Source organism: Strix uralensis, chromosome 23, assembly GCF_047716275.1.
Source record: "Strix uralensis isolate ZFMK-TIS-50842 chromosome 23, bStrUra1, whole genome shotgun sequence".
Lineage (NCBI taxonomy): Eukaryota > Metazoa > Chordata > Aves > Strigiformes > Strigidae > Strix > Strix uralensis.
This window is the reverse complement of record NC_133994.1, coordinates 8,734,182-8,755,597: the sequence shown is the minus strand read 5'-3', so window position 1 is coordinate 8,755,597 and position 21,416 is coordinate 8,734,182. Positions and strand designations below refer to the sequence as shown.

General features: G+C 53.2%; 2 protein-coding genes across 7 annotated transcripts in view; one reads left to right on the top strand and one right to left on the bottom strand.

The window, feature by feature from the left end:
• Positions 1 to 3,064: 3,064 nt before the first annotated feature.
• Positions 3,065 to 9,933, top strand: LOC141954120 (uncharacterized). Of its 2 annotated transcripts, XM_074893326.1 has the most exons (10): positions 3,065 to 3,461; positions 3,650 to 3,810; positions 4,247 to 4,335; positions 4,572 to 5,063; positions 5,761 to 5,913; positions 6,812 to 6,988; positions 7,341 to 7,573; positions 8,213 to 8,319; positions 8,778 to 8,918; positions 8,985 to 9,933. In XM_074893326.1, the coding sequence occupies exons 1-9, from the start codon at positions 3,214 to 3,216 to the stop codon at positions 8,912 to 8,914; spliced, it is 1,797 nt and encodes a 598-aa protein (XP_074749427.1). In that variant the 5' UTR covers positions 3,065 to 3,213; the 3' UTR covers positions 8,915 to 8,918; positions 8,985 to 9,933. The 2 variants fall into 2 exon arrangements, with proteins under 2 accessions (XP_074749427.1, XP_074749426.1); XM_074893325.1 differs by having other exon boundaries at positions 8,778 to 8,994.
• A 2,104-nt stretch (positions 9,934 to 12,037) lies between these two features.
• The window catches only part of CCDC30 (coiled-coil domain containing 30), a 39,756-nt gene continuing 30,377 nt past the window's right edge, over positions 12,038 to 21,416 (bottom strand). For all 5 annotated transcript variants that reach the window (XM_074892663.1, XM_074892665.1, XM_074892664.1 and 2 more), the window contains 10 exons: positions 20,551 to 20,724; positions 20,015 to 20,224; positions 19,179 to 19,336; positions 18,321 to 18,468; positions 17,140 to 17,261; positions 15,916 to 16,057; positions 15,228 to 15,364; positions 14,242 to 14,356; positions 13,255 to 13,322; positions 12,038 to 12,584 (listed from right to left, as the gene is read on the bottom strand). In XM_074892663.1, coding sequence (XP_074748764.1) covers positions 12,371 to 12,584; positions 13,255 to 13,322; positions 14,242 to 14,356; positions 15,228 to 15,364; positions 15,916 to 16,057; positions 17,140 to 17,261; positions 18,321 to 18,468; positions 19,179 to 19,336; positions 20,015 to 20,224; positions 20,551 to 20,724 — 1,488 coding nt within the window. In that variant the 3' untranslated portion in view covers positions 12,038 to 12,370. The remainder of the gene's footprint in view (positions 12,585 to 13,254; positions 13,323 to 14,241; positions 14,357 to 15,227; positions 15,365 to 15,915; positions 16,058 to 17,139; positions 17,262 to 18,320; positions 18,469 to 19,178; positions 19,337 to 20,014; positions 20,225 to 20,550; positions 20,725 to 21,416) is intronic.

The following is a 21,416-nucleotide window of genomic DNA, read 5'->3' as shown; positions in this document are numbered from 1 at the left end:
ATCCCCCGTGCCTGGGGTGTCAGGTCAGAGATCACGTTCTGGCATCTGTCCTCTAATCACTATCCCTGCTCGAGCAGCAATGGGTCCCAAATTACCCAACAGCAACGAGTAGTTAAGCTTTGTTGCAGATTTTAGACTGTAGCATTCACAGAGGCTGATAACTGTCGCTGTGCAGCGAGGCAGAACTCCTGTTTGCCCCGTGCGAAGCTTCTTGAGACATTTGTCTACTGAGAACTGAGTATTGTTTTACTTCTTTAGGGTAATAAAGGATTTCATGATCCAAGGAGGTGACTTTGTAAACGTAAGTACTGCTCTATTCCTTTTGTGCTTTTCCTACGTGGTACATTAAGCAGCTGTTTCCAAGGGTCCGTGCTGCTCTGTGGGATCTGTTGGCTCTCTTTTGCGGTACTCAGTAGTCACTGGAGGATTCCTCCTACAATTGCTGCTGTCTTACTGCCACAGACTATAACGTACTTGAAACCAAATCTTGGGTGAGCATAGCTTCTCAGAGAATCACAGAATCAACTAGGTTGGAAAGGACCTTGAAGATCATCTAGTCCAACCATTAACCTAACACTGCCAGTTCCCATCTACACCATATCTCTCAGCGCTATGTCAACCCTACTCTTAAACACCTCCAGGGGTGGGGACTCTACCACCTCCCTGGGCAATCCATTCCACTGCCTAATAACCCGTTCTGTAAAGAAATACTTCCTGACATCCAGTCTAAACCTTCCCTGGCGCAGCTTGAGGCCATTCCCTCTTGTCCTATCGCTTGTTACTTGGTTAAAGAGACTCATCCCCCCTCTCCGCACCCTCCTTTCAGGGAGTTGCAGAGGGCCATGAGGTCTCCCCTCAGCCTCCTCTTCTCCAGACTAAACCCCCCCAGTTCCCTCAGCTGCTCCCCATCAGACCTGTGCTCCAGACCCTGCACCAGCTCCGTTGCCCTTCTCTGGACACGCTCGAGTCATTCAATGGCCTTTTTGGAGTGAGGGGCCCAAAACTGAACCCACTCATCGAGGGGCGGCCTCACCAGTGCCGAGCACAGGGGTGAGATCCCTTCCCTGTCCCTGCTGGCCACGCTATTGCTGATACAAGCCAGGATGCCACTGGCCTTCTTGGCCACCTGGGCACACTGCTGGCTCCTGCTCAGCCGGCTGTCAATCAACACCCCCCGGTCCCTCTCTGACTGGCAGCTCTCCAGCCACTCCTCCCCAAGCCTGTAGCGCTGCTGGGGGTTGTTGTGGCCCAAGGGCAGCACCCAGCATTTGGCCTTATTGAAGCTCCCCCAGTTGGCCGAGCACCCAGCCAGCTCCTTCAGCACCCTCGGGTGTATCCCGTCCGGTCCCACAGACTTGTGTGTGTCCATGTGATGTAGCAGGTCACTGACTCTCTCCTGGATTGCGGGGGGGTCGTTCTCCCAGTCTCTATCATCTGGCTGAGGGGGCTGGATTCCCTCAATACAACTAGTCTTGTTATTAAAGACTGAGGCAAAGAAGGCATTAAGGACCTCAGCCTTCCCCTCATCACTTGCTACCAAGTTTCCTTCAGCATCCAGCAGGGGGTGGAGACTCTCCCTGGTCTTTCTTTTGCTATTGACATACTTATAGAAACATTTCTTGTTATCTTTGATTGCTGAAGCCAGATTAATTTCCAGCTGGGCTTTGGACCTCCTGATTTCTGCCCTGCATAGCCTCACAGCCTCTTTGTAATCACTGTGAGTGGCCAGTCCCTTCCTCCAAAGGCTGTAAACTCTCCTTTTCTCCTTGAGTTGCAGCCAAAGCTCCCTGTTCAGCCAGGGTGGTCTTCTCTGCCGCCTGCTCCTCTTAGAGCACCTGGGGACTGCCTGCTCCTGAGCCATAAACACTTCCTTCTTAAAGAGCGCCCAGCCTTCCTGGACCCCTATACCCTTCAGGACCATCTCCCAAGGGATCCTGTCAAGCTGGTGCCTAAACAAGACAAAGTCAGCCCTTTGGAAGTCCAGGATGTCAGTCCTGCTTAGCCCTTTCCTGGTCTCTCTAAGAATAGAGAACTCTATTATTGCATGATCGCTGTGCCCTAGTCGTCCTCCAGCCGCCACATCATCCACCAGTCCTCCTCTGTTCACAAGGAGGAGATCCAGCAGGGCACCTTCTCTGGTTGGTTCTCTCACCAGCTGTGTTAGGAAGTTGTCCCCCACACGTTCCAGGAATCTTCGGGACTGGTCCCGCTCTGCTGTGTTGTATTTCCAGCAGATGTCTGGGAAGTTGAAGTCCCCCACGAGAACAAGGGCAAGCGATCGTGAGATTTCACCCAAGTGCCTATAGAATATTTCATCCACCTCTCTGTCCTGGGTGGGTGGCCTATAGTAGACTCCTACTACAACATCTGCCCTGTTGGCCTTCCCCCTGATTCTAACACAAAGACACTCCAGCCTGTCTTCACTGCACTTCTCCTTCCCAAAATGGAGCCTGGGGACTTGGGGTGCCCTTAAAGCGACAGCCAGGGCTCCAGGAATGCAGAGAGAGGCACACCAAGGGGTCCAGGGTGTCCCAAAAGTCAGGCTGAGAACCCAGGAAGCACGAAAAGGGACATGGGGGTGTCCAGCCACCGCCTCTTGTGCTTGCAGGGAGCCTTGCTGGCGAGAGCCTGCTCTGCCGAGCCCGTCTGTCTCCCACGCCGGCGAGCCTTGCAGGCAAGAGGAGGACAGGGGTCCACAGAGCGTGCAGGGAGGTGGGAGCCTTGGAGAGGTGGCCTTGGGCAACCCTGTGCCCCTGGAGACAGTGCGCCAGGGGCTGTTTCCCTTGGCAACGTGGCCTGTGTACACGCAGAGAGGTTCTGAGCACCCGGGACACTCCCAGCCCCCATTGAGCCCTTTATGATGTCAGCGCACGGCCCCCAGAACAAGGGGTGGTGCTGCCAGTGCTGTGCCAGTGGGCTGGTGCTGGTGGCACTGGTGGAGCTGGTGCTGCGAGTGGAGCTGGTGCTGCTGGTGCAGGTGCTGGTGGAGCTGCCAGTGGAGCTGGTGCTTGTGGCAGCGCTGGTGGAGCTGGTGCTGCTGGTGCAGGTGCTGGTGGAGCTGGTGCTGGTGGTGCCGGTGCTGCCATCGCTGCTGGTGGTGGCTCAGCCCGCAGGCAGCTGCCCGTGCCCTGCCACTCCTTGGGGTTGGCTCCTCTGTTGGCAGCCGGCACCCGGCAGTGCCCACTAAGTCCTGCCTGGCAGCGCTCCCCAGGGATGAGCGAGGGGAGGCGGTTCAGTGCCCATCCCCGCCGGGCCATGAGGAGGATCTGGCGGTGGCTGTGCGGGAGGGCCAGGAGCATGGGGGCAGGGGAGGGTCCCGAGTCCTCCAGGAGCAGCGGTGGCCATGAGCTCCAGCCGGAGGGCCGGGACGAGCTGCACCGTGCAGCCACCAGCGGCAACTTGGCCCCAGCGCGGCCGCTGGTGGAGGAGCGCGACACCGACTGCCGGGACAAGGCCGACAGGTAACGGGGCGCAGGCAGGCGGGCGCTGCCTGGGAAGCTCCGGGGCTCTTTTCCTCCCCTGGGGCTTAGCTTTGTGCCTGTGGGTGTTCGTCCTCGAGGGAGGTCACTACGGAAAGGGCGGGCAACAACAGGCCCTTCTCCTTGCCGTGAGCTGTGCCTACGACTGGCTCTGCTCTTTGTCTCTCCAGGCGCAGGCGCAGTGGCAGCGCGCGGCCTGTGGACCCCAGCAAGCGGGAGAAGAAGGGAGAAGCTGCTCCAGGCCAAGGCAAAGGGGTGTCAGCATCCAGCGCTCCCCGTGGGGCAGCAGCTGCTGCAGCGAGGCGGCGTGCACCCGCCCTGCGGAGAGCAGGTAGGACTCTCCGGTGTGGAGGAGGGATGGGGAGAAGGCCTGTCGCCTGCCCTTCTGGCGGCTTGCCGTGGAGACGGGCCGTTTGGAAAGGATGATGTGGTGTGGCTGATGATCCAGGAAAAAGTGCACTGCCAGGCCTTGTCCCTGGAAAGCAGAATTCTCGAGACGCTCATTCCTTCGGGGCTCATTTCTGATCACTTTGAGCCATGCCGTCATCCCCCTGGCACACGGAAAAGGCGTGTGCGGTAGAGGAGACGAATTCCCCAGCAGGAGAAGAGACGTGTCTGGAATCTGCATTTTGACAAGTCCCCCTGGGTTTGGGGTGTGTGGCTGTGCTAGGATTGTCTCTGCAAGCACGATGATTGGGAAAGCACTGTAGGCATCAAGGAGCTGTGTTAGCTCACTCTGGTTTCAAAAACGTGTGTTTTTAATGTAGATGAGCCTGCCGCCTGCTTGGAGTCGGCCGTCCGTACGTCGCCATCAGATGAAGAAGGCGTCAAGGAGAGCAAGAGCTTTGGGCAGGAGGTATGCCAAACCAAAGATTTTCAATTCGAGTCCTCCTTTTAGGATTACGTTCCATGCTACTGCAAAGCAAGACTTTTCCAGGAATAATGTCTAAGGCAGAGTTATTGAAAACTCTTTGATAATCTGCTGTCAAGCTGCTGACAGTCCTCGCCTGGTTGTATGAAATGCTGCTGCTTCCTCCTGGTTTGAGCTGATTTCCTAAGTGCTGTCCATTTGTGTTCTTCAACTTTGAACAGGCAGAAGATGCCAGAGCCCAAATACCGACGGTGGGGTCAGATTCATCCCCTTCCCACCTGAGCCCTGGGACACATCAGCCATCTGAAAGGGTCGATGGGCAAGTGTTTCTGAGAGAATGTCACCAATGCCTTCGCGTGCAAGGAAAGCTCCATGAGGACATGGCTGAGATGCGAGAAGAAAACGAGAGCTTGTCTCGGCAGCTGAGCAAAGCCGAAAGAAAAGCTGATGGGCTGGAAAAGGAAGTGGAGCAACTGAAAAATGCCCTCTTGGAACAGACATCGGCTTTAGACTGGACAGAAAGAGAATTACAAGAGAGCAAGAGGCAGACACTGGACTGGTATGGTGCATGCCTTCTTAAAGAGCAGAAGAGAGAAGATGCCATCAAGAAGGCAGAAGAGCTGCAGCACCAACTGGCCCAGCTCCAAAGTGAAAACGTTTTGCTGCGTCAGCAGCTGGGAGACGCGCAGAACAACAGCTGCCTGGAACAAATGGTGAGTGGTGGTGCCTCTACATGCGAGGCCGACAAGGTAGAGAAAGAGGTGAGGTGAGCGCTGACCAAGACTGACTTAAAGGAGAGCAGTTCCCAAGGCTGTCTGGCGCTTCTAAAAGTCAGCAGGTGTACGGTCCGTGCGCGGGAGTCCTTCGCTCGGCTTGGTTCTGTTTTGCGCTGGGTTTGTTGGAATCGCGGAAGGTTCTGACAAGCCTTGAGATGTTTATAGACACAGACGTACGTAGAAACGCTGAGGCCCGCGTTGGGTTTCGTTTGTGGAGCAGAACAATGGCGGGAAGGATGATACACAGAGCTGGCTCTAGGAAGCCTTGGCTCGGGTCGCTGGAGAAAGGGCTGCAGTCCAACGACAGCTCCCGCGTTGGCATCCCGTTAGCTTTTAGCATTAACTTAAGGAACAAGCCAAACCCCACAAAGGCACAGTCTCGGCATCTTCCGAGGAGAACGTGCTGGGAGACAGAAATCTTCCCCAAGAGATGACATTTCTGGAGCTGTCTTCACTCGCCAGGGGTGGCTGGAGACCATCAGCTGTGCAGATGCCCTCTTCTGCCCGTGGATGCGATGGCTTTGCTTTGCGATGCACTTAGAAAAGTGATCTCGGCCTGTGAACTAGTAACTGGAAGTAAAACTACGCACTTGGGCTTCTTTTAATTTGTACTCCTGTGCCGTTGTTTCCCTAGAGAAGAGAGGCACAGCTGCAAGGAGAGCTCGCTGATGCTGTCAGAAAGCAGCACACAGCAGAAACTGCGCTGAAGGCTTTGACGAACCAGTACGGTCGCCTGAAGGCAGAGAACTCCCGCTTGCAGGAGGACCTGGACAAGGCTAAGGCCAAGGTATGCAAAGTCTTTGAAATGTTCTTTTCCTTCAGCAGACAATATTCTGGGAACAAATCCAGGAGAGATTTGTCTGCGGACGTCACGAGCGTCAGACTAGAGGGTGCTTTTAGCTCCTTTCTGCTGCCCTCTCGCCTTGCAAAGCTGATGCGGCTCTTCAGGGGGCTTGTTTCGAGGCTGAGGGGCAAAGCAGTGGCTTGGGGGCAGCATGTGGGTGGGGAAGAACAAAGCAGCTGTGCTCTTCCGAGTCTCGCTTCTGTTCCCACACCGTCCAAACGTTGTGGCCGTGAGATGAAACCACAAGCCACGTGCCCCCTGATGTCTCTGGCCTTGGTTGTTCTCCCTGCAAGGTTTTTCCTCTGTCGATCTCTGCACAAAGATGGTGTCTAGTTCCCTGGCAGTGGTGGTTGGGGGCAAGGAAAGTGACCTTGGTTTGCCGTTGTCTCATAAGCCAGGCTTCGCCCTCCCTCTAAGGAAGGCCTTGAAGCTCTTGTCCCTCCGCCCGCACTGTCCTCCCCAGCCATTAGCACAGGGGTGTGCGTGGGAGAAGGGACGGGGCACGACAGGAGCGTGGTGGAAGCCAAATGAAAGGCAGCGACCGCGGTGAAATGCCAAAGAGCATCTCCAGAGGCACGGACGTGCTATGATGCTGCAGGAGGAGTGGAGCGCCTTTGCCACGGAGCCTTTCTGGAAAGGAGGGACGGGTGGAAGCTGGAGCAGTCTTGTTGGCAAGGGCTTGAAAGGCGCACTTACTTTCAGGAATCCAAGCGCCTTTTCCCTGGGTTGAAATACAAACTCAGGGCACTGACAGCCATGATCTCGATGCATCCGTTGGATGGAGTTTCACCGAGATTTGAGACCCCTCTGCTCAAGGCAGATTGTTTTTCCCCACATACAGGCGTGCGAACTCTCCGCACAGCTGGAGCTGCAGTCCCAAAAATCTCTGCAGCTCGAAGCTCTAAATAAGGAGATGGGACAGACGGTGACAAGTCTGTCAGCTCGCTTGGCGACTCCTGGCGCGGGTCACACCACAACAGCGCCGGAAGAGAAGCAATATCTGAGTCTACTTTTGGAGGTCAGTTCATGTTCCATTTGTATCTGTGGTCGGCGTTGCGTCCATTTGTGGCTGCGGTCACGACTTTTAGGTGTTTTGTCTCGGGCACGTGGTTCTCTTTGTTAGTGCTGTGGGTTTGGCTTTCCCATAGGGAAGCCGGGGAGCTGCAAAAGGCTGCGCCAGAGTCTGTGTGTCGTGTGTCGTGGCACCAGTGCGCGTGAAAAACACGCAGCCGTTTTGCTGCTCCTCGTGCAGACAGCGTTTAGGCTGTTTAAGAGCTTTTCTGTAAAAGCGGCGGAAAGAGCAGGTTTGTTGAGAGGGGTGGGCATTGTCTCTGTCTTCCTGTTTCTTGAAGTTGCATCTTCTCTTGTAGGTACAGGCAGCCGCTGAAGCCAGAGTAGAAGAGATCAAGACCGCTGTCGCCTCTTGGAGAAACAACCTGGAGCAGATCATTAGAGCTCAGGCTCTCGAGCTGGAGAGAGCAAAGGACAAGCAGGAGTCGACCGCCCTGCTCCTGGCCTGTGCACAGGCAGAATTAAAGAGCTCTGACAAGCGTTTCTGGGTGATGGAGGACATCGCAAGAGTTCTCAGAATCAAATTAAATAAGTAAGTCCCAACGTTTTCTTTTTTTCCCCACGTAGTACAATAGGACCCTTTTCATCGTGGCTTTCCCAACCCACGTCCCTTTCTTGGATCTGGTCAGCATGATGTGCGCACTTCTCCAGAGCCCGCCGTGGGCTCTCCCATGGCAGAGGCCTGGTTTTGTTTCTCTTGACGGACCCTGAAGTAACCAAGCTGACCAGGCCTGTCCGGAGGGTGTTCTAGTTAGTTTTCTTTTAACAGTTTTCTGTAGCCACCTCCCCTTCCTACACATACGGTGCAAAAGAGGAGCTCCCTTCCCCTTCTGCTGTTACCCTCCAGCTGAGGAGAGACACACGGGGAAAGGCAGAGGGGACAGAAGAGGAGCCCGTGAGGCAAAAATAATCTATTTGCTGTCCGTTATAACGGTGCACCTTCAGTGTGTGTTTACCGTGGGAGGAGGGAAAGAGCCCCGAGTCCTTACTACCTTCTGGGAAAGGTCTGACAAAGACCTAACACAGACTGCTTGGAAGCCTGAGCAGCAGCACGTGTGGGTGGCTCGGAAGTCTGTGTTCCTCAGCCCAGCAGTGCAGTGTCACACCTGGGGAACCACTTGGTGCCACTATGAGCAACAGCCGTTCTTGCACGCTCCTGCATTTCTCACAGGGCTAATGAGAGGCTAGCAGAAGCCAGGAGGAGCAACGGCAGTCAGAAAGCGGAGTGTGAGCAAGACCAGGGGACCAGGGGACCGAGCGTAAACCCATCGGGCTCAGGTAAGCAGCTCCAGGTGTGATTCTTCAGTGCTCGGGTGGGTTAGGGATTACGGTTGGGTTTTGCTTGGGATACTGAAAGAGCGGAAGCCTTTTCCATGTAATTCCTGGTGACGTGGAACCAGGAGAGAGAAGTTGCTTGCTTATCCCGCCGAGCATAAAGCAGGTCTTGTTAGGTGGAAACCCAAAACAGGGAGCGGGCTCTCCAGAGAAGAATTTCATAACAATGGTTCCTCTGGAGTTTCTTTTGCGGGCTTTAGAAAGCTAGTTGCCTGATGGTCAGGCATGGAAAATCTTATTTCCTCCGTTGCGTGTGTCCCTTTCATTCTTTCTGGTTTCCTCTGTGGGCTTAAATCTCTCCAGACCTTCACAGCGTCCTGTCGCAGTTGATAGTTGTCCATTGACTTTGTGGGCTCGCTCTGCTCTAGAACTAACATTGGATCTTGCTTTCTCTCTCCCAGCCACCAGCGAACGTAAAACCAGATCTGGTGGGGATTGTCCCCAGACATCTGCTCTTCCGCCAAATGTCAGCGAAGCCTGGGATATCCCTTCTGGGGCAACTCCGCCCGACAGCGACATTTTGACGGAGAGTTATTAAAGTGATAGCGACATTTTGACGGAGAGTTATTAAAGTGATAGCGACATTTTGACGGAGAGTTATTAAAGTGGTGGAAAACACTCAGGAAAGTTGGTGAAAATTCTTTGCCTACCCCGTTCTGGAGAGTGAAAGCAGCCATGGAGGCCTGTAGAAAAAAGGGTTCTGCCACAGGCGGCGCCCGGAACAGCCGCCTCTCCAGGAATGGCTTTGGCAGCTCCGTCGCCCGTGGAGCCCTTGCGGGTGAGCGGTGCGGAGGAGCCCTGGAGTGCAGCTCTGTCGACCTTGCTCCCGCCTCCGGTCAGTGGCCTTGTGCGAAGCTCTGCAGGCTCGGGTGAGCCTGACTGCCAAAGCTGCAGCGAGGAGGTGCCAGCTGCGACAGGGAGGGGACGGCTCAGGGCTGTGCCCACCGCCTGTGACAGGGCTCTGCTCCCCTCCCGCTAGTGCAGGTACCACTGGGGCAGGAGGCAAGGCGTGATGGGTGCCCCAGCTGCCAAGATATGCAATTGGAACATGTGGAGAAATGACTAAATGGGGGAGCACGGAGATAGATACAAATACGTCCTCTTTAGAAATGACACCCAGGGACAGGATGTTTAATCCGTACCTCCTGCTCTCTAGGTCTACGGAGCTGCCGGCTGGAAGGGAGCAGATGTTAACCCCGACTAGGAGAGGCCCCGCACCACAAGGGCCGGGGGAATACACCGGTGTTCCCCGTGCACAGTCTCCCCTCCCTCGGGCAGAGGGAAAGGACCGCGGGCTCCCTGTGGCACCCGAGGGGCCGTCCAGCCCCACCTCAGGGTGTCCCATTCTCACAGGGTGTGTGTTTCAGGGCATCTCCGGAGCCCTGGATGTGCCTTTCTGGTGACCCACCCCTGCACCCTTCCAGAGACCCCTGACAAGCTCAGCCCTGAGGCGTGGCTTTCTGGAAGCAGGAGGGCAGGCCCAGCCCCAAGTCCCGAGGAAAAACTGAACAAGGCCACGGCTTTGACCTGGCTGCAAAGGAGCTAGAGGGAGCACTGAAAACGTACCAAACGTCCCTGGAGAAAAGCATTAGCCAGGATCCCTGTCTGATCCCATCTCGCAGCGGGTCTTCTGAGAACCTCCAGACCACTCTCCTTCCTCGGCACAGCAGGATGTTGATGTTCTTGAATAAAAGGGCCGAGTCGTTGCCTTCGGTCAAGGGCTGCACAGGGACTTTGATGGCCACTGAAAGGGAATGCAAGGGCTCAAACAAACGAATTTCTGACAGTTATGAAGAGTAAACTGTGATGGATGTATAAAAGCTTTGCTTGTGTTTTTCTGTATTTGTTTCTCAAGGACTCCTGACTCCTGAACTTTTTCCTGAGGTCCCTCTGTCTGTTTAGGATAGATTGAAAAGCTGGACTCCTTCGTGCACCTTAGGGGCACCCTGGTCACCACGATGTGCTGTTGGGGACAGCCCGGACCGCTCAGTGGGGCACCCACAACCCCCTGGATGTGTCTTTCTGTGCACCCCAAGACATGCTGGGGGCTCTGGGGGGATCCTCGAATCACAGAACTGTTTGGAATGGACTTTTAAAGGTCACTTAATCCAACCCCTCTGCAATGAGCTGGGACATCTTCAACTCAATCAGGTTGCTCAGAGCCCCGTCCAGCCTGACCTTGACTGTTTCCAGGGACGGGGCATCCACGGCCTCTCCGGGCAACCTGTGCCAGTGGTTCACTACCCTCATCATAAAGAATTTCTTCCTTCTATCTAGTCTGAATCTACCCTCCTTTCGTTTAAAACCATTACCCCTTGTGCGATTGCTACAGGCCCTGCTAAAATGTTTGTCCCCATCTTTCTTACAAGCCCCCATAAGTATTGAAAGGCTGCAATAAGGTCTCCCCGGCGCCTCCTCCAGGTGCCCACAGCCCGTGTCAGAGCTGTCTCCTCCCACCCACTGCCCTCTCCCCAGCGAGACCCAAAGAGTCACAGACAAGCAACACTGAACCTCACCTGAGCAGACACAAACATGGTGTCTTCCTTGACAGAGACACAAGATTAGGAGACTGGCAGGGTGAAAAAAGTCAAGTTGAAAATAAAAAACCCCTCAAAGATAACTTAAGTTTCAGGAGTCCTTGCTGAAAAGTCACACCAGTGGAGAATCTCCAGCTGCAGGGGACCATCTGCCTTGGGCAAAGCTTATTTGAAATTGTTTTGAGATGGGTTTTGTACAGAGGAGCCCGAGTGGAGAACAAGATGACAGATTCCAAGCGAGTATCTTTAACTGTGCTGTCAGCACAGCTGCAAAAGAGCAGGGCAGATTGGAAAAAAAATTTTGTTGTAATTGTGGTTGGAGCCAAGTAGGTTTTGAATAAACCTCATCTTACGTGTGCGCAGATCCCGTCACTCTCCTCAGAGATCCGCTGTTCCCTCCCGGGGCAGACCTGCTCTCTTCCCTTGGGGACCGCTCTTATCCCCACTGTGGCCCTCTGTGCCCGATCAGGTCCCCTCCAGCCCCCACCAGGCATGCTCAGACGCCCTCCAGGCCAATGCATTTTTTCTGAGCACCTCTCCCCTTCCGAGCACTGCCATCTCCTTGGTTCCCCCTCGTGCAAACTGTGATTCCGATTCATCCCCTGCCCTCCTGAGTAGGCACAGACCTTCCAATCCCACTCGTGCGGTCAGACCCCTCCTCTTCCCCACAGCTCACACTCTGAGCCTTTCTGCTTCCCTCTCTGCATGCACAGATCCCTGCTACACCCCTTTTCCGCATGAGCTGACTCCTTCCACCCCCTCCCAAGCATCCTCACAGAGCCTCCAGCACTGTCAGGGAGCACTCAAGACCCACCCTCTCTCCTTCTCCGCATGCTCAGCTCCCCTCCCTTCTCCTGCTCCTATTCCATTTCCCTCGTCCCCTCCATCTCCCTTCATCTGCCTCCTGGCCCCTCTGCCCACCATCCCCGCTCTCAGAGCCCCTCCTTTCCCTCCCCCAATCCTCCTTCTCCACACCTTCTCATCCCCTCCCTCAGTGCTCAGACACCCCGCGCTCCCCTCCCCAGGCTTGCACAAAGCAAAATGCAGGGGTAAGGGCGTGCAAAAAGAGGAATGACCGGCCTCTGAGCACAGATCGAGGGGAATGGAGGAAAGCAGGCACGTGGTGAAAGGGAACTTCTCCGAGTTTTATTTACAAAACTGGTAGTTTTGGACTGGACCAGGAATTAGGGTTCAGGGGAAGATACGCTTCACCCCACCCCTCTTCCATTTTCCTGAGTTTATCTACAAATTCCAGCCTCCGTGTGGGATCTCACACACACATACACACACATTTACAGTTGGGTAAATTGAAAATAAAGCTGTTGAATACTACAGCTGAACCAGAAATTACCAACTCGGTCAATGTGGCAATTCTCCCCTGCAGTCCTCGTCATCCCCCAGCAAGAGAAGCCCAAAACCCTGCAGTCCAGCTAACATTTTACAAACACCCTTCCCCTTTAGAAGTTCTCGGAGCTGATGCTCTGACTCTCCTCCTGCAGCTGGGAGGCTGTGGTGTCTCCAGGCGAAGCTACATTTAAGTAGCCGATCTCAGAAGGTTGAGAGGGGGATAAGCAGGAGGAGGAGTCTTGGCTTTCAGCTCCTCCTGCAGGCTTCGTGTCTTGCGCGGCCTTCGGGGGGCTGAGCGAGTCTGGCGGTTCTCGTGATGGGAAGCTGAAAACAAATTTCCTCTCTCAAGTCATTCTGCAAACTCTACCTGACCCTCCACCACCTGCACGGCCCCAACGTCCCTCCCAGCATCCCTGGCAGGCAGCGCAGGGATAAGGCTCCAATACGCTTCCACCAGCCAAGGAGCTGATGGCCCTCACCCACCCCAGCACCCCCCAGACCGGCCAGCACCCTCCACAGCACCCCAAGGCTGTCACCAAGCCTGCCACGCGCACAGACCAGAGGCGCAGAGTGTCTCTGCCTTCCCCTCGCCCCTTTGGCACAGATCACGGTGCTCCTGGCTTACACCAGCGGAGGAGCAGCTCAGGCTCCCTCCTGAGCACAGCCTGCGACGTGGGTCACACCGCGCCAGGCAGCACTGGCCCTCGAAGTCTCATCACCTCCTGTGTAAAGACACTCCTCCAAAACCACTGGGCACCAAGATGATTTCTAAACCCACAGCGTTCCCCCACATATTTTGAAGAGTTTACTTCTCCATCCCACTAGTTCCAGAGTCTTTTTAATACCATTTTCCTATAATTTGACCAAAACCAAACCAAGAGAGAAGAAAGACCCTTGGAGGTGAAAGCACAGGGGGGAGCAGCCAAAGTGCTCAACCTCTCCCTCACCACATGCAGAGAGGCATTCCCTGCCTCCTCCGTTTGCCCCACGGTACCTGCTACGGGCAGATGGCAACACCTTACTCTGGAGCTGGCGTTCAGAGAAGTTCACGCTCTTCAAGCCCTGGAAGGAGGAACAGAGACTTTCAAAGGAGGAGGTGCGTGTCAGACCCCGAATTTCAACGTACAGTCTTGGTCTTTACAGTTCCCCCGGCTCCACTGACAGTTCTCCCCATGAACTCCAGCCCCACTGAGGTTCTAAATCACAGCTTTGTCCTTTGGGTCTGAATGTAAACTGAAAAACCCCACCGAACTAGCCCAGGTGAAACAAACAGAAAGAAATAAAACAGAGTGGAACACACAAACAGCTCTTTCTGCCAGGCCCCAAACGGCGCTTTCACCCTTAAGAGCTCATTTCCAACCAAACTGGGTTCCCTCCAAATTTCAAAATGTACCAACAAACTTCCAAATCCACCTCTTTTATTTGAGGAGCTGTCGGAACACAATCTTGGACTTTCCTGGATTTTCCTTCATTTCTTCCCCCAGAGTTCTTCATCAACTTGGTCAATCCCAACCCGAGGTTTTGGGGAAGGCAGATCTCCATTCAGTGCAATTTAGTCGACATTATCCGTCAGCTTGCTCTGACCTTTTTTGGCTGACAGAAGTAACTTGCCCAAGCACACTGCTCTGTGTTACTTCTCCTAATTTTAAACCGAACTTAAAACTCAGGTCTTTTAACACCTCTTAAATCTGCAAAAGAGCCAAAGTGCAATTTCTGTCCTTGTGTCACAGGATCTCATCAGACAGCAGCTCGGGGGTGGAGCAGTGTGCCAAGGGCACCGAGCTGCAGCTCCCCAGAGTCCCTCCTCACCCATAAAGCCGTCGCACTCGGGGTGTTTGCTGCCCCTTTCCATCCCAACCCAAGGATCGATTCAGCTCTTCTCCGGCACCCTCAGCTGCAGCTACAAACACCACCCCGCGCTCGCAGGAGACATCAGCTCCTGCAAGCTGTCTGCTGAGCCCGAGCCCTCTCAGAGCCTCACCTCCGTGCTGGGAGCGTGGATGCTCCTCGGCGTGCGCGGCGAGGTGGGCACGTGGCCGGGGAGCTGGAGTTTGCTCTCGTGTAGCCGCACGCTCTGCTCATCCACGATCTTCGCTCTGAGCACGTTACACAGACAAAGCACAAGTTATTTTCCTTCCAGCCACGCTATGTTCTCAAAGGAGCATTTTCCTTTTCAGCTGCAGACCCTCTGGCCTCTACAGCCTTCAGCTGTACGTCGAGGGCTTTGATGGGGAAAGGGGCTAATTACATCCTGCAGCAATTAAAAGCCACAGCAGTAGTGACTGGTGCACAGTTCAGGCTTTCCTCTGGATTTCTTAAGAGAAACAGGCATAAAACTGGAGAAGCACTGGGAGGGGGCAGGCTCCCGGAGGTACCAGCAGAAGCAGGGAGGTGACAGTCCCCCTGTGCTCTGCACTGGTGAGGCCACACCTGGAGGGTTGTGTCCAGTTTTGGGCACCTCAGTACGAGAGAGATCTCGAGGGGCTGGAGCGAGGGCAGAGGAGGGCAACGAGGCTGGGGAAGGGCCTGGAGAATAAATCCTGTGACGAGAGATTGAAGGAGCTGGGACTGTTCAGTGTGAGGAGGAGAAGGGGAGGGGAGACCTCATCACTCTCTACAGCTCCCTGAAAGGACGTTGTAGAGAGGTTGGTGCTGGTCTCTTCTCCCAGGGGATTAGTGACAGAACGAGAGGGAATGGCTTTAAACTGCAACAGGGGAGGTTCAGACTGGACATGAGGAAAAAATTTTTCACAGCAAGAGTGGTCAGAGAGTGGAATAGGCTGCCCAGGGAGGGGGTGGAGTCCCCACCCCTGGGGGTGTTTAAGGGCCGTTTGGATGAGCTGTTGGGGGATGTGGTGTAGGGGAGAACTTTGTAGAGTCGGGCTGAGGGTTGGACTCGATGATCCCGAGGGGCTTTTCCAACCTGAATGATTCTGTGATTCTGTATGGGCATCATTAAGTGCCTACCTGCTCTGCAGGGTGGCAATCGTAGCCCGGTTGCTCCAAGGGGTTTCCTCCTGGTCAGTTATCTTCTGGAGGAGCCGCCTTCTTTCCTGGAGTAATTTCTCATTCTCAGCAGTGATCTGTGCAATCAGCACCTTCCCCTGAGCAGTGTCGCAGAAGAAATAACAACCAGCCGTTACACTTCGCTCTTCCCTGTCCTCTGTAAACCTCAGAGCGCGTTACCAAAGGGGTCACCACTGAGCACGTTCACTCCTAGAAGTGATAATGCTATTTGATGTAACATACCCCTAAAAGAGGCTTTTGAGTCACTTCCCAGCAGTAATATTTCTGAGGCAAAAGACAATGGAGCTCAGGCAGTTTCTGAATGGGATTTGAGGACACAGGTTCCCCTGAGGGCAAACTTGAGCCATGAATTTCCTTTTGGTTTTTTTTTTTTGTTCCTACAAGGATGGGCTGGAGCCCCTCGGCACTGCCAGCTGTTTCCCAGGGCAGTGTCTGTCCTGCGCAGGGAGTAGGAGCAGCACATCAGGCAGAGCCCTCTGTGCTCTGACTGGTTCTTTAACAGCACAATCCCGTTACCTGCAAACCAGCTGTTCCTAAACCTCATTTCCTTTTTTCCTAAACAGCACTTTTTGGAAGACACACTGCAGCCTGCTCCCTCGGGGGAGAAGCCCTTGATGTGTTCTCTCACCTTTTCCACTTGGAGCTTTGACTCGCTGAGCTCATTTTCAAGCTGTTTAATTCTGCTGTCCCTTTGTTTCACCTCGTGGATGAAGGTCTCCTTGGCTCTGCGGATCTTGTCTTTGTGGCGGAGCTGCATTTCGTTATATTTCCTGAGGAGGCAGGAGACAAACATCAGGCTGCGAAATGCTTTTGTGTTCTGGGTCAAGATCAAGGCAGGAGATGTCCTGTATTTATTCAGGCTCTTCAAAGCCTGAACTGGGACCCAGCAACTTTTGGCTGCACAGCTAAAGGCAGAGTGAGAACACTGACTTTCCAGACTATGTCTTTCACTGATCAGTTTGGGGGCTTTTTTGTTGCAAAGGTTACACTGTTAAGTGTCAACCAAATGGAAACTGATTGAGGGAAAAGACCCAAAGCATTCCCAAAACTGACTCCCAGCTTTACAAATCCTTGTGCTCGCCCCTCTTAGCTCCTTATACCAAACAGGGTTATAAACTCACCAAAACTGGAAGTAACAGTGAAAGTGTAAGTTATTTATTTGGGTGGGGATGTGGATGGTTAAGGGGAAGTACTTGTGTATGGGGGGTGAAAAAAAAGGCTGAAAAAGAAGAATCCTAAACAGCAAGGATCAGGCAAAGAGGTTGCAGAAAGAGCTACTTCAGTGGGCACTTCTTAGAGCTGCAACACTGGGGTTAAATATTTGTCTCTACTGAGACTGGTGGTTGTTGCTCTTCCCCTCAAACTTGTCCCATTTAGGCAGTGTTCTTCTTTATTTATATCCAGTTTGGACAGAAGGGAAAACAATGTCAAAAAAAAAAAAGATAAATCTTTACCACATAAGGGATATTTGCCCATGTTGGTTTAAAACTCATGACAAAAAGGCTACTGTGCTTCAAATTAGATCAAAAGTGCTCTGGGGAGAAACGAGCAGCTCCGTGAAGCATCTCTGGCAATGCCAGACCCTAAACAGCAGCCCCCCCGCCCCAAGCACCTGCTTGTTTTCCACACTGCCTCCAGCTGCCAAGGAGAGCACGGCAGCAGACAGGCGATGCAGAACGTAAACGCACACGGGGCGTCAGGTTAAGGCAGATCTCTCTGCTAAATGCCTTCAACAGGAGAGGCCAGAAAGGCTACGGAACAGTCAAATCCAGTGTCACTGTCAGGCACTTAAACGGCAATTCCTGGGTGGGTTTTTGTGTGTCTACACATCCCCTGCTGCTTCAGTCATTACCTGACACACAGATCTTTCTGGTTCAGGAGACGGACTCCTTCCTCGTAAAGGGCTTTGTTTTCCTCCTTCAGCAGTGAAAGTTGCTCTGAAAGCTTCTGATACTCCTTCTGACACTGGAGGTGCTGGAAAACATCTGGTTTTTATTTGTGTGTGTGTGTGTCTGCAGCTGTACGGGTCTCTCTGCCTCATTTCAGTCTGGTCTCCAAAGCTTCTCATAAATCTCAGTGGTTCCCAGTAGAGATAATATCCACCATTCTGCCTCCTCCCCTTAAAGAGGGGGGACCATGTGCTGCTTGTGGGGCTCTGGGCTTCAACAGGGCAGAGGGCGATAATGCATCCTCCAAGGCAGTGGACTCTGCCAAAATTTTCCTGCAAAAAGCTCCAGGCTCTGCAGGAAAAGGGGACAGCCTCTTCCCCTCTCCCTTAAGTCCTCTTTCACTGCCCTCGGAGCTGCATCCCCAGGAAACCTATGTGAGATGGGATGGTGCTTTTCCAACCCTCACTCCAAAAAGGCCATTGAATGACTCAAGCGTGTCCAGAGAAGGGCAACGGAGCTGGTGCAGGGTCTGGAGCACAGGTCTGATGGGGAGCGGCTGAGGGAACTGGGGGGGTCTAGTCTGGAGAAGAGGAGGCTGAGGGGAGACCTCATGGCCCTCTACAGCTGTCGGAAAGGAGGGTGCAGAGACGGGGGATGAGTCTCTTGAGCCAAGGAACCAGCGCCAGGCCAAGAGGGAATGGCCTCAAGCTGCGCCAGGGCAGGGTCAGACTGGCTCTTAGGAAGGATTTCTTTGCAGAAGGGGTTGTTGGGCGTTGGAATGGGCTGCCCAGGGCAGGGGGGGAGTCCCCATCCCTGGAGGGGTTGAAGAGTCGGGTTGACCCAGCGCTGAGGGATCTGGTGGAGTTGGGAACGGTCAGGGTGAGGTTCATGGTTGGATTGGAGGAGCTTCAAGGTCTTTTTCCAACCTTGATGATTCTGTGATTCCTCCAGCTCCTGTTCAAATCAGTGGGATCTGCAAAGGCTCAGCACCTGGCTGGATTTGACCCTGTTTCTGCAGTTCCCACATACAGATTTCACACCCAGATGGTCCCGTCTTCCCCTACAGCTCAGTGGTCTGCTCTGGCGTCAGCCACCTGCACAGCATCCCCCGGGGTGATGAGGACCCCCCCGTGCCACAGCTCACCTCGCTTGAATCAGTTTTCTTCTCATCTTCTAGGACGTGCAGAGTCTTGGCCTGCAGCTCCACGTGCATCTTGGCCAGCGACGCCTCCATCTCCCGCGACTGCTGGAGCTGCTGCTGCAGCTCCTCCACCTGCTGCTCCAGGAGCTTCCTAAAAGCAAGATGGTGTGACAGTGAGACACTGACATGGAGGCAAGCCTGTGACGTGCCACCGTGACTTCAAGGCTGGCTGTGATCTAAAAACATCACGCTGCTCTGCGCTTGCCCTGGGCAACATTGAGTGTCCACTGTCTTTTCTCAGACAGTGGAATAGGCTGCCCAGGGAGGGGGTGGAGTCCCCATCCCTGGGTGTGTTTAAGGGTCATTTGGATGAGCTGTTGGGGGATGTGATGTAGGGGAGAACTTTGTAGAGTCGGGCTGAGGGTTGGACTCGATGATCCCGAGGGGCTTTTCCAACCTGAATGATTCTGTCATTCTGTGAAAAGAAATCACTACATCCTCGTTGTCCCCGTGTCCCAGTGGCACAGGAAAGGGTGCACGATGTCTCTGGGACCATCAATCCCAGCTGCACAAGAAAGGGGCCTGCTGGAATCTAGAGGGTAAACAAATCACTGGACTAGCAGGAGGGGCCATGCACTTTCCAAGGCAGCAGAAGCCTCCAAAAATCTTTTAAATCTCATAAAGAGGGGACCCTGCGGAGCTCCGGCAGGTCAAAAGGAGAGATAGGAGGTAAAACCAGTGGTGCAGTGACTCCTTGAAGCCACCTAGAGCCAGGCAGGGAGCTGCAGACTGGCACAGCAGTATTTCCCGGCACACATGGACCCTCCGCACACAGCACAGGCCTTACCCAGCCCTGGGTACCTTTTCATCAGCTCCTCATGAAGTTCTTGCTGCACACGAGCTTCATTTTCTCGGGCCTCCTTTAATTCCTCCTCCAGGAGTTTCTTGTCTGAAACATGGGCCTCTGCCAGCAGGAGCTGGTGTTGTGAATCTTTTAGCTTTTGCTGGAGTTTTGAAATCTTGGATTAAAATTGGACACAGATTAAACTTTCTGAATTTATAGGCCAGTATCTTAATCCAAGGGATTCAGATCCCTTTGATCCCTCAGTATCTGGGTCATGGGAATGAAAGATTTGCTTGCTTCTACTCAAAAGTACTTCTGTGTGTCTTTGTGTCAAAGTCCATTAAAAGTAAAACCTTTCCAACGGCTACCAGATTTTGGATCAGACACTACGTCATCAATTAACAACAAACCCTTTTGCACTTGATTTGATCCTGCACACTTCAAAACTGAATCCAACAATTAGTGCAGCCACACAGCAGAATCCATACCACGGAAAACACAAACTTCTCCCATTTATCAGATAGCAAACAGCAGCAAATCTCCTTGGCAGGAACGTGATCGGGGCTCCCTGCACCTGCCAGCCCTACTACCAGTATTTTCAGAGATACTGAGCTTTAGAGACAGGAGTTGAGCCATCAGATTTGGCTTCTACTGTCTTGATTATGCTTCCACTAATAGACATTTTTTCTAAAATACTTAGCCAAGTGATCTCAAAACAGACTAGCAAAATAGTCTTCAAGGAACCAGTTCATGAGCTGCTAGTGCTTGTTTTTTCTGAACTACAGCTGCACAAAACTGTGCAAAAGGTGTAAAAACACACTTCCCGTTAACTTAGCTCACACTGATGAGTTACCTTTTTTTGTGCTTCACATACTTTGGATTTCTCCTGTGCAAGTTTCTCTTGCAGGCTGCTCTGCAATTTATCAGCCTGGGAGCACTTCAGGAGCTCTTGTTCAAGTTCTTTGACCTTCTGCTGGCTTTTTTCCCACTGTGCTGAGAGAGAGGAGCATGTTTCAGTTGTGTCCGAGAGTTTTGCCTGGGTTTGCTTCAGCTCAGCTTTGACCTGAGGTTCAAAAGGAGAAATCAAGTTTGCACTTCAGCATGTATCATCTAAAAAAAAAAATCTAAAACGTCTTGATTAGGAAAGGGGCAACGGGATTACCAGAGAGTGAACAAGAACAAAAGAGAAATAGAGGGAGCAAGTACAAGGTGTTTTATTTGGAGGCAGTGCAATTTCCACGGAGCTGAGGCAGAGCACGCTTGAGAGCCCAGGTACTGTACAAATGTCAGTGAGGTCCAGTCTGTTGAAATCAGCACCTCAGACCTCCCACAGCTTGTAAAATTATGTGATGCTCTTTCCAAGCAGTTCTCCCTGCTTGTGGTTCCTACCTTGGTGCATTCCTGTTGGAGCAAGAGATTTTGCTTTTGTAAGTCGATGTTCTTCTCCCTTTCGTATCTCAGCTCCCTCTCGGCTGAGCTGCACAAGTTCTGAACTCGACGCAAGTTCTGTTGCAGTTGCTGCATTTTTTCCTCCTGCTGCTGGAATCTCTCATTGGACAGACTCTGCGCAAACAGCAAAACAACAAAGGTTACACGGAAATTAATTTCAAGGAAAAATAAAGACTGGTAATTAAGAAAAGTAGAAGTATACCAGTAGGATTTAAGGGTATTTAAGTACGGAGATGAGTAGAGCCAGGCAAGCATTTTTTCTGTCCCCACACTATATCCTGCTCCCTACCCTGTCCATCCCCTCAGAGAAGCCAATACAACTCTTGAGGTCTCGATGCAATAACCTGGACAAGAGAACAAATCCCTATTAAAACTAACCTGTCAAGGTGGTCACCGACGGTCTGCGATGGCTTTCACTGAATCACACAGAATCGTTTAGGTTGGAAAAGACCTTGAAGATCATCCAGTCCAACCATTAACCTAACATTGACAGTTCCCAACTCCACCAGATCCCTCAGCACTGGGTCAACCCGACTCTTCAACCCCTCCAGGGATGGGGACTCCCCCCCTGCCCTGGGCAGCCCATTCCAACGCCCAACAACCCCTTCTGCAAAGAAATCCTTCCTAAGAGCCAGTCTGACCCTGCCCTGGCGCAGCTTGAGGCCATTCCCTCTTGGCCTGGCGCTGGTTCCTTGGCTCAAGAGACTCATCCCCCCTCTCTGCACGCTCCTTTCAGGGAGTTGCAGAGGGCCATGAGGTCTCCCCTCAGCCTCCTCTTCTCCAGACTAAACCCCCCGAGTTCCCTC

Excerpts from the sequence above, each read along its gene's own strand:
- LOC141954120 (XM_074893326.1), top strand. The coding sequence starts at position 3,214 with ATGAGCGAGGGGAGGCGGTTCAGTGCCCATCCCCGCCGGGCCATGAGG. Across the intron at positions 6,989-7,340 it reads ATCTGAGTCTACTTTTGGAG|GTACAGGCAGCCGCTGAAGC; the intron begins GTCAGTTCATGT and ends CTTCTCTTGTAG. Across the intron at positions 7,574-8,212 it reads CTCAGAATCAAATTAAATAA|GGCTAATGAGAGGCTAGCAG; the intron begins GTAAGTCCCAAC and ends CATTTCTCACAG.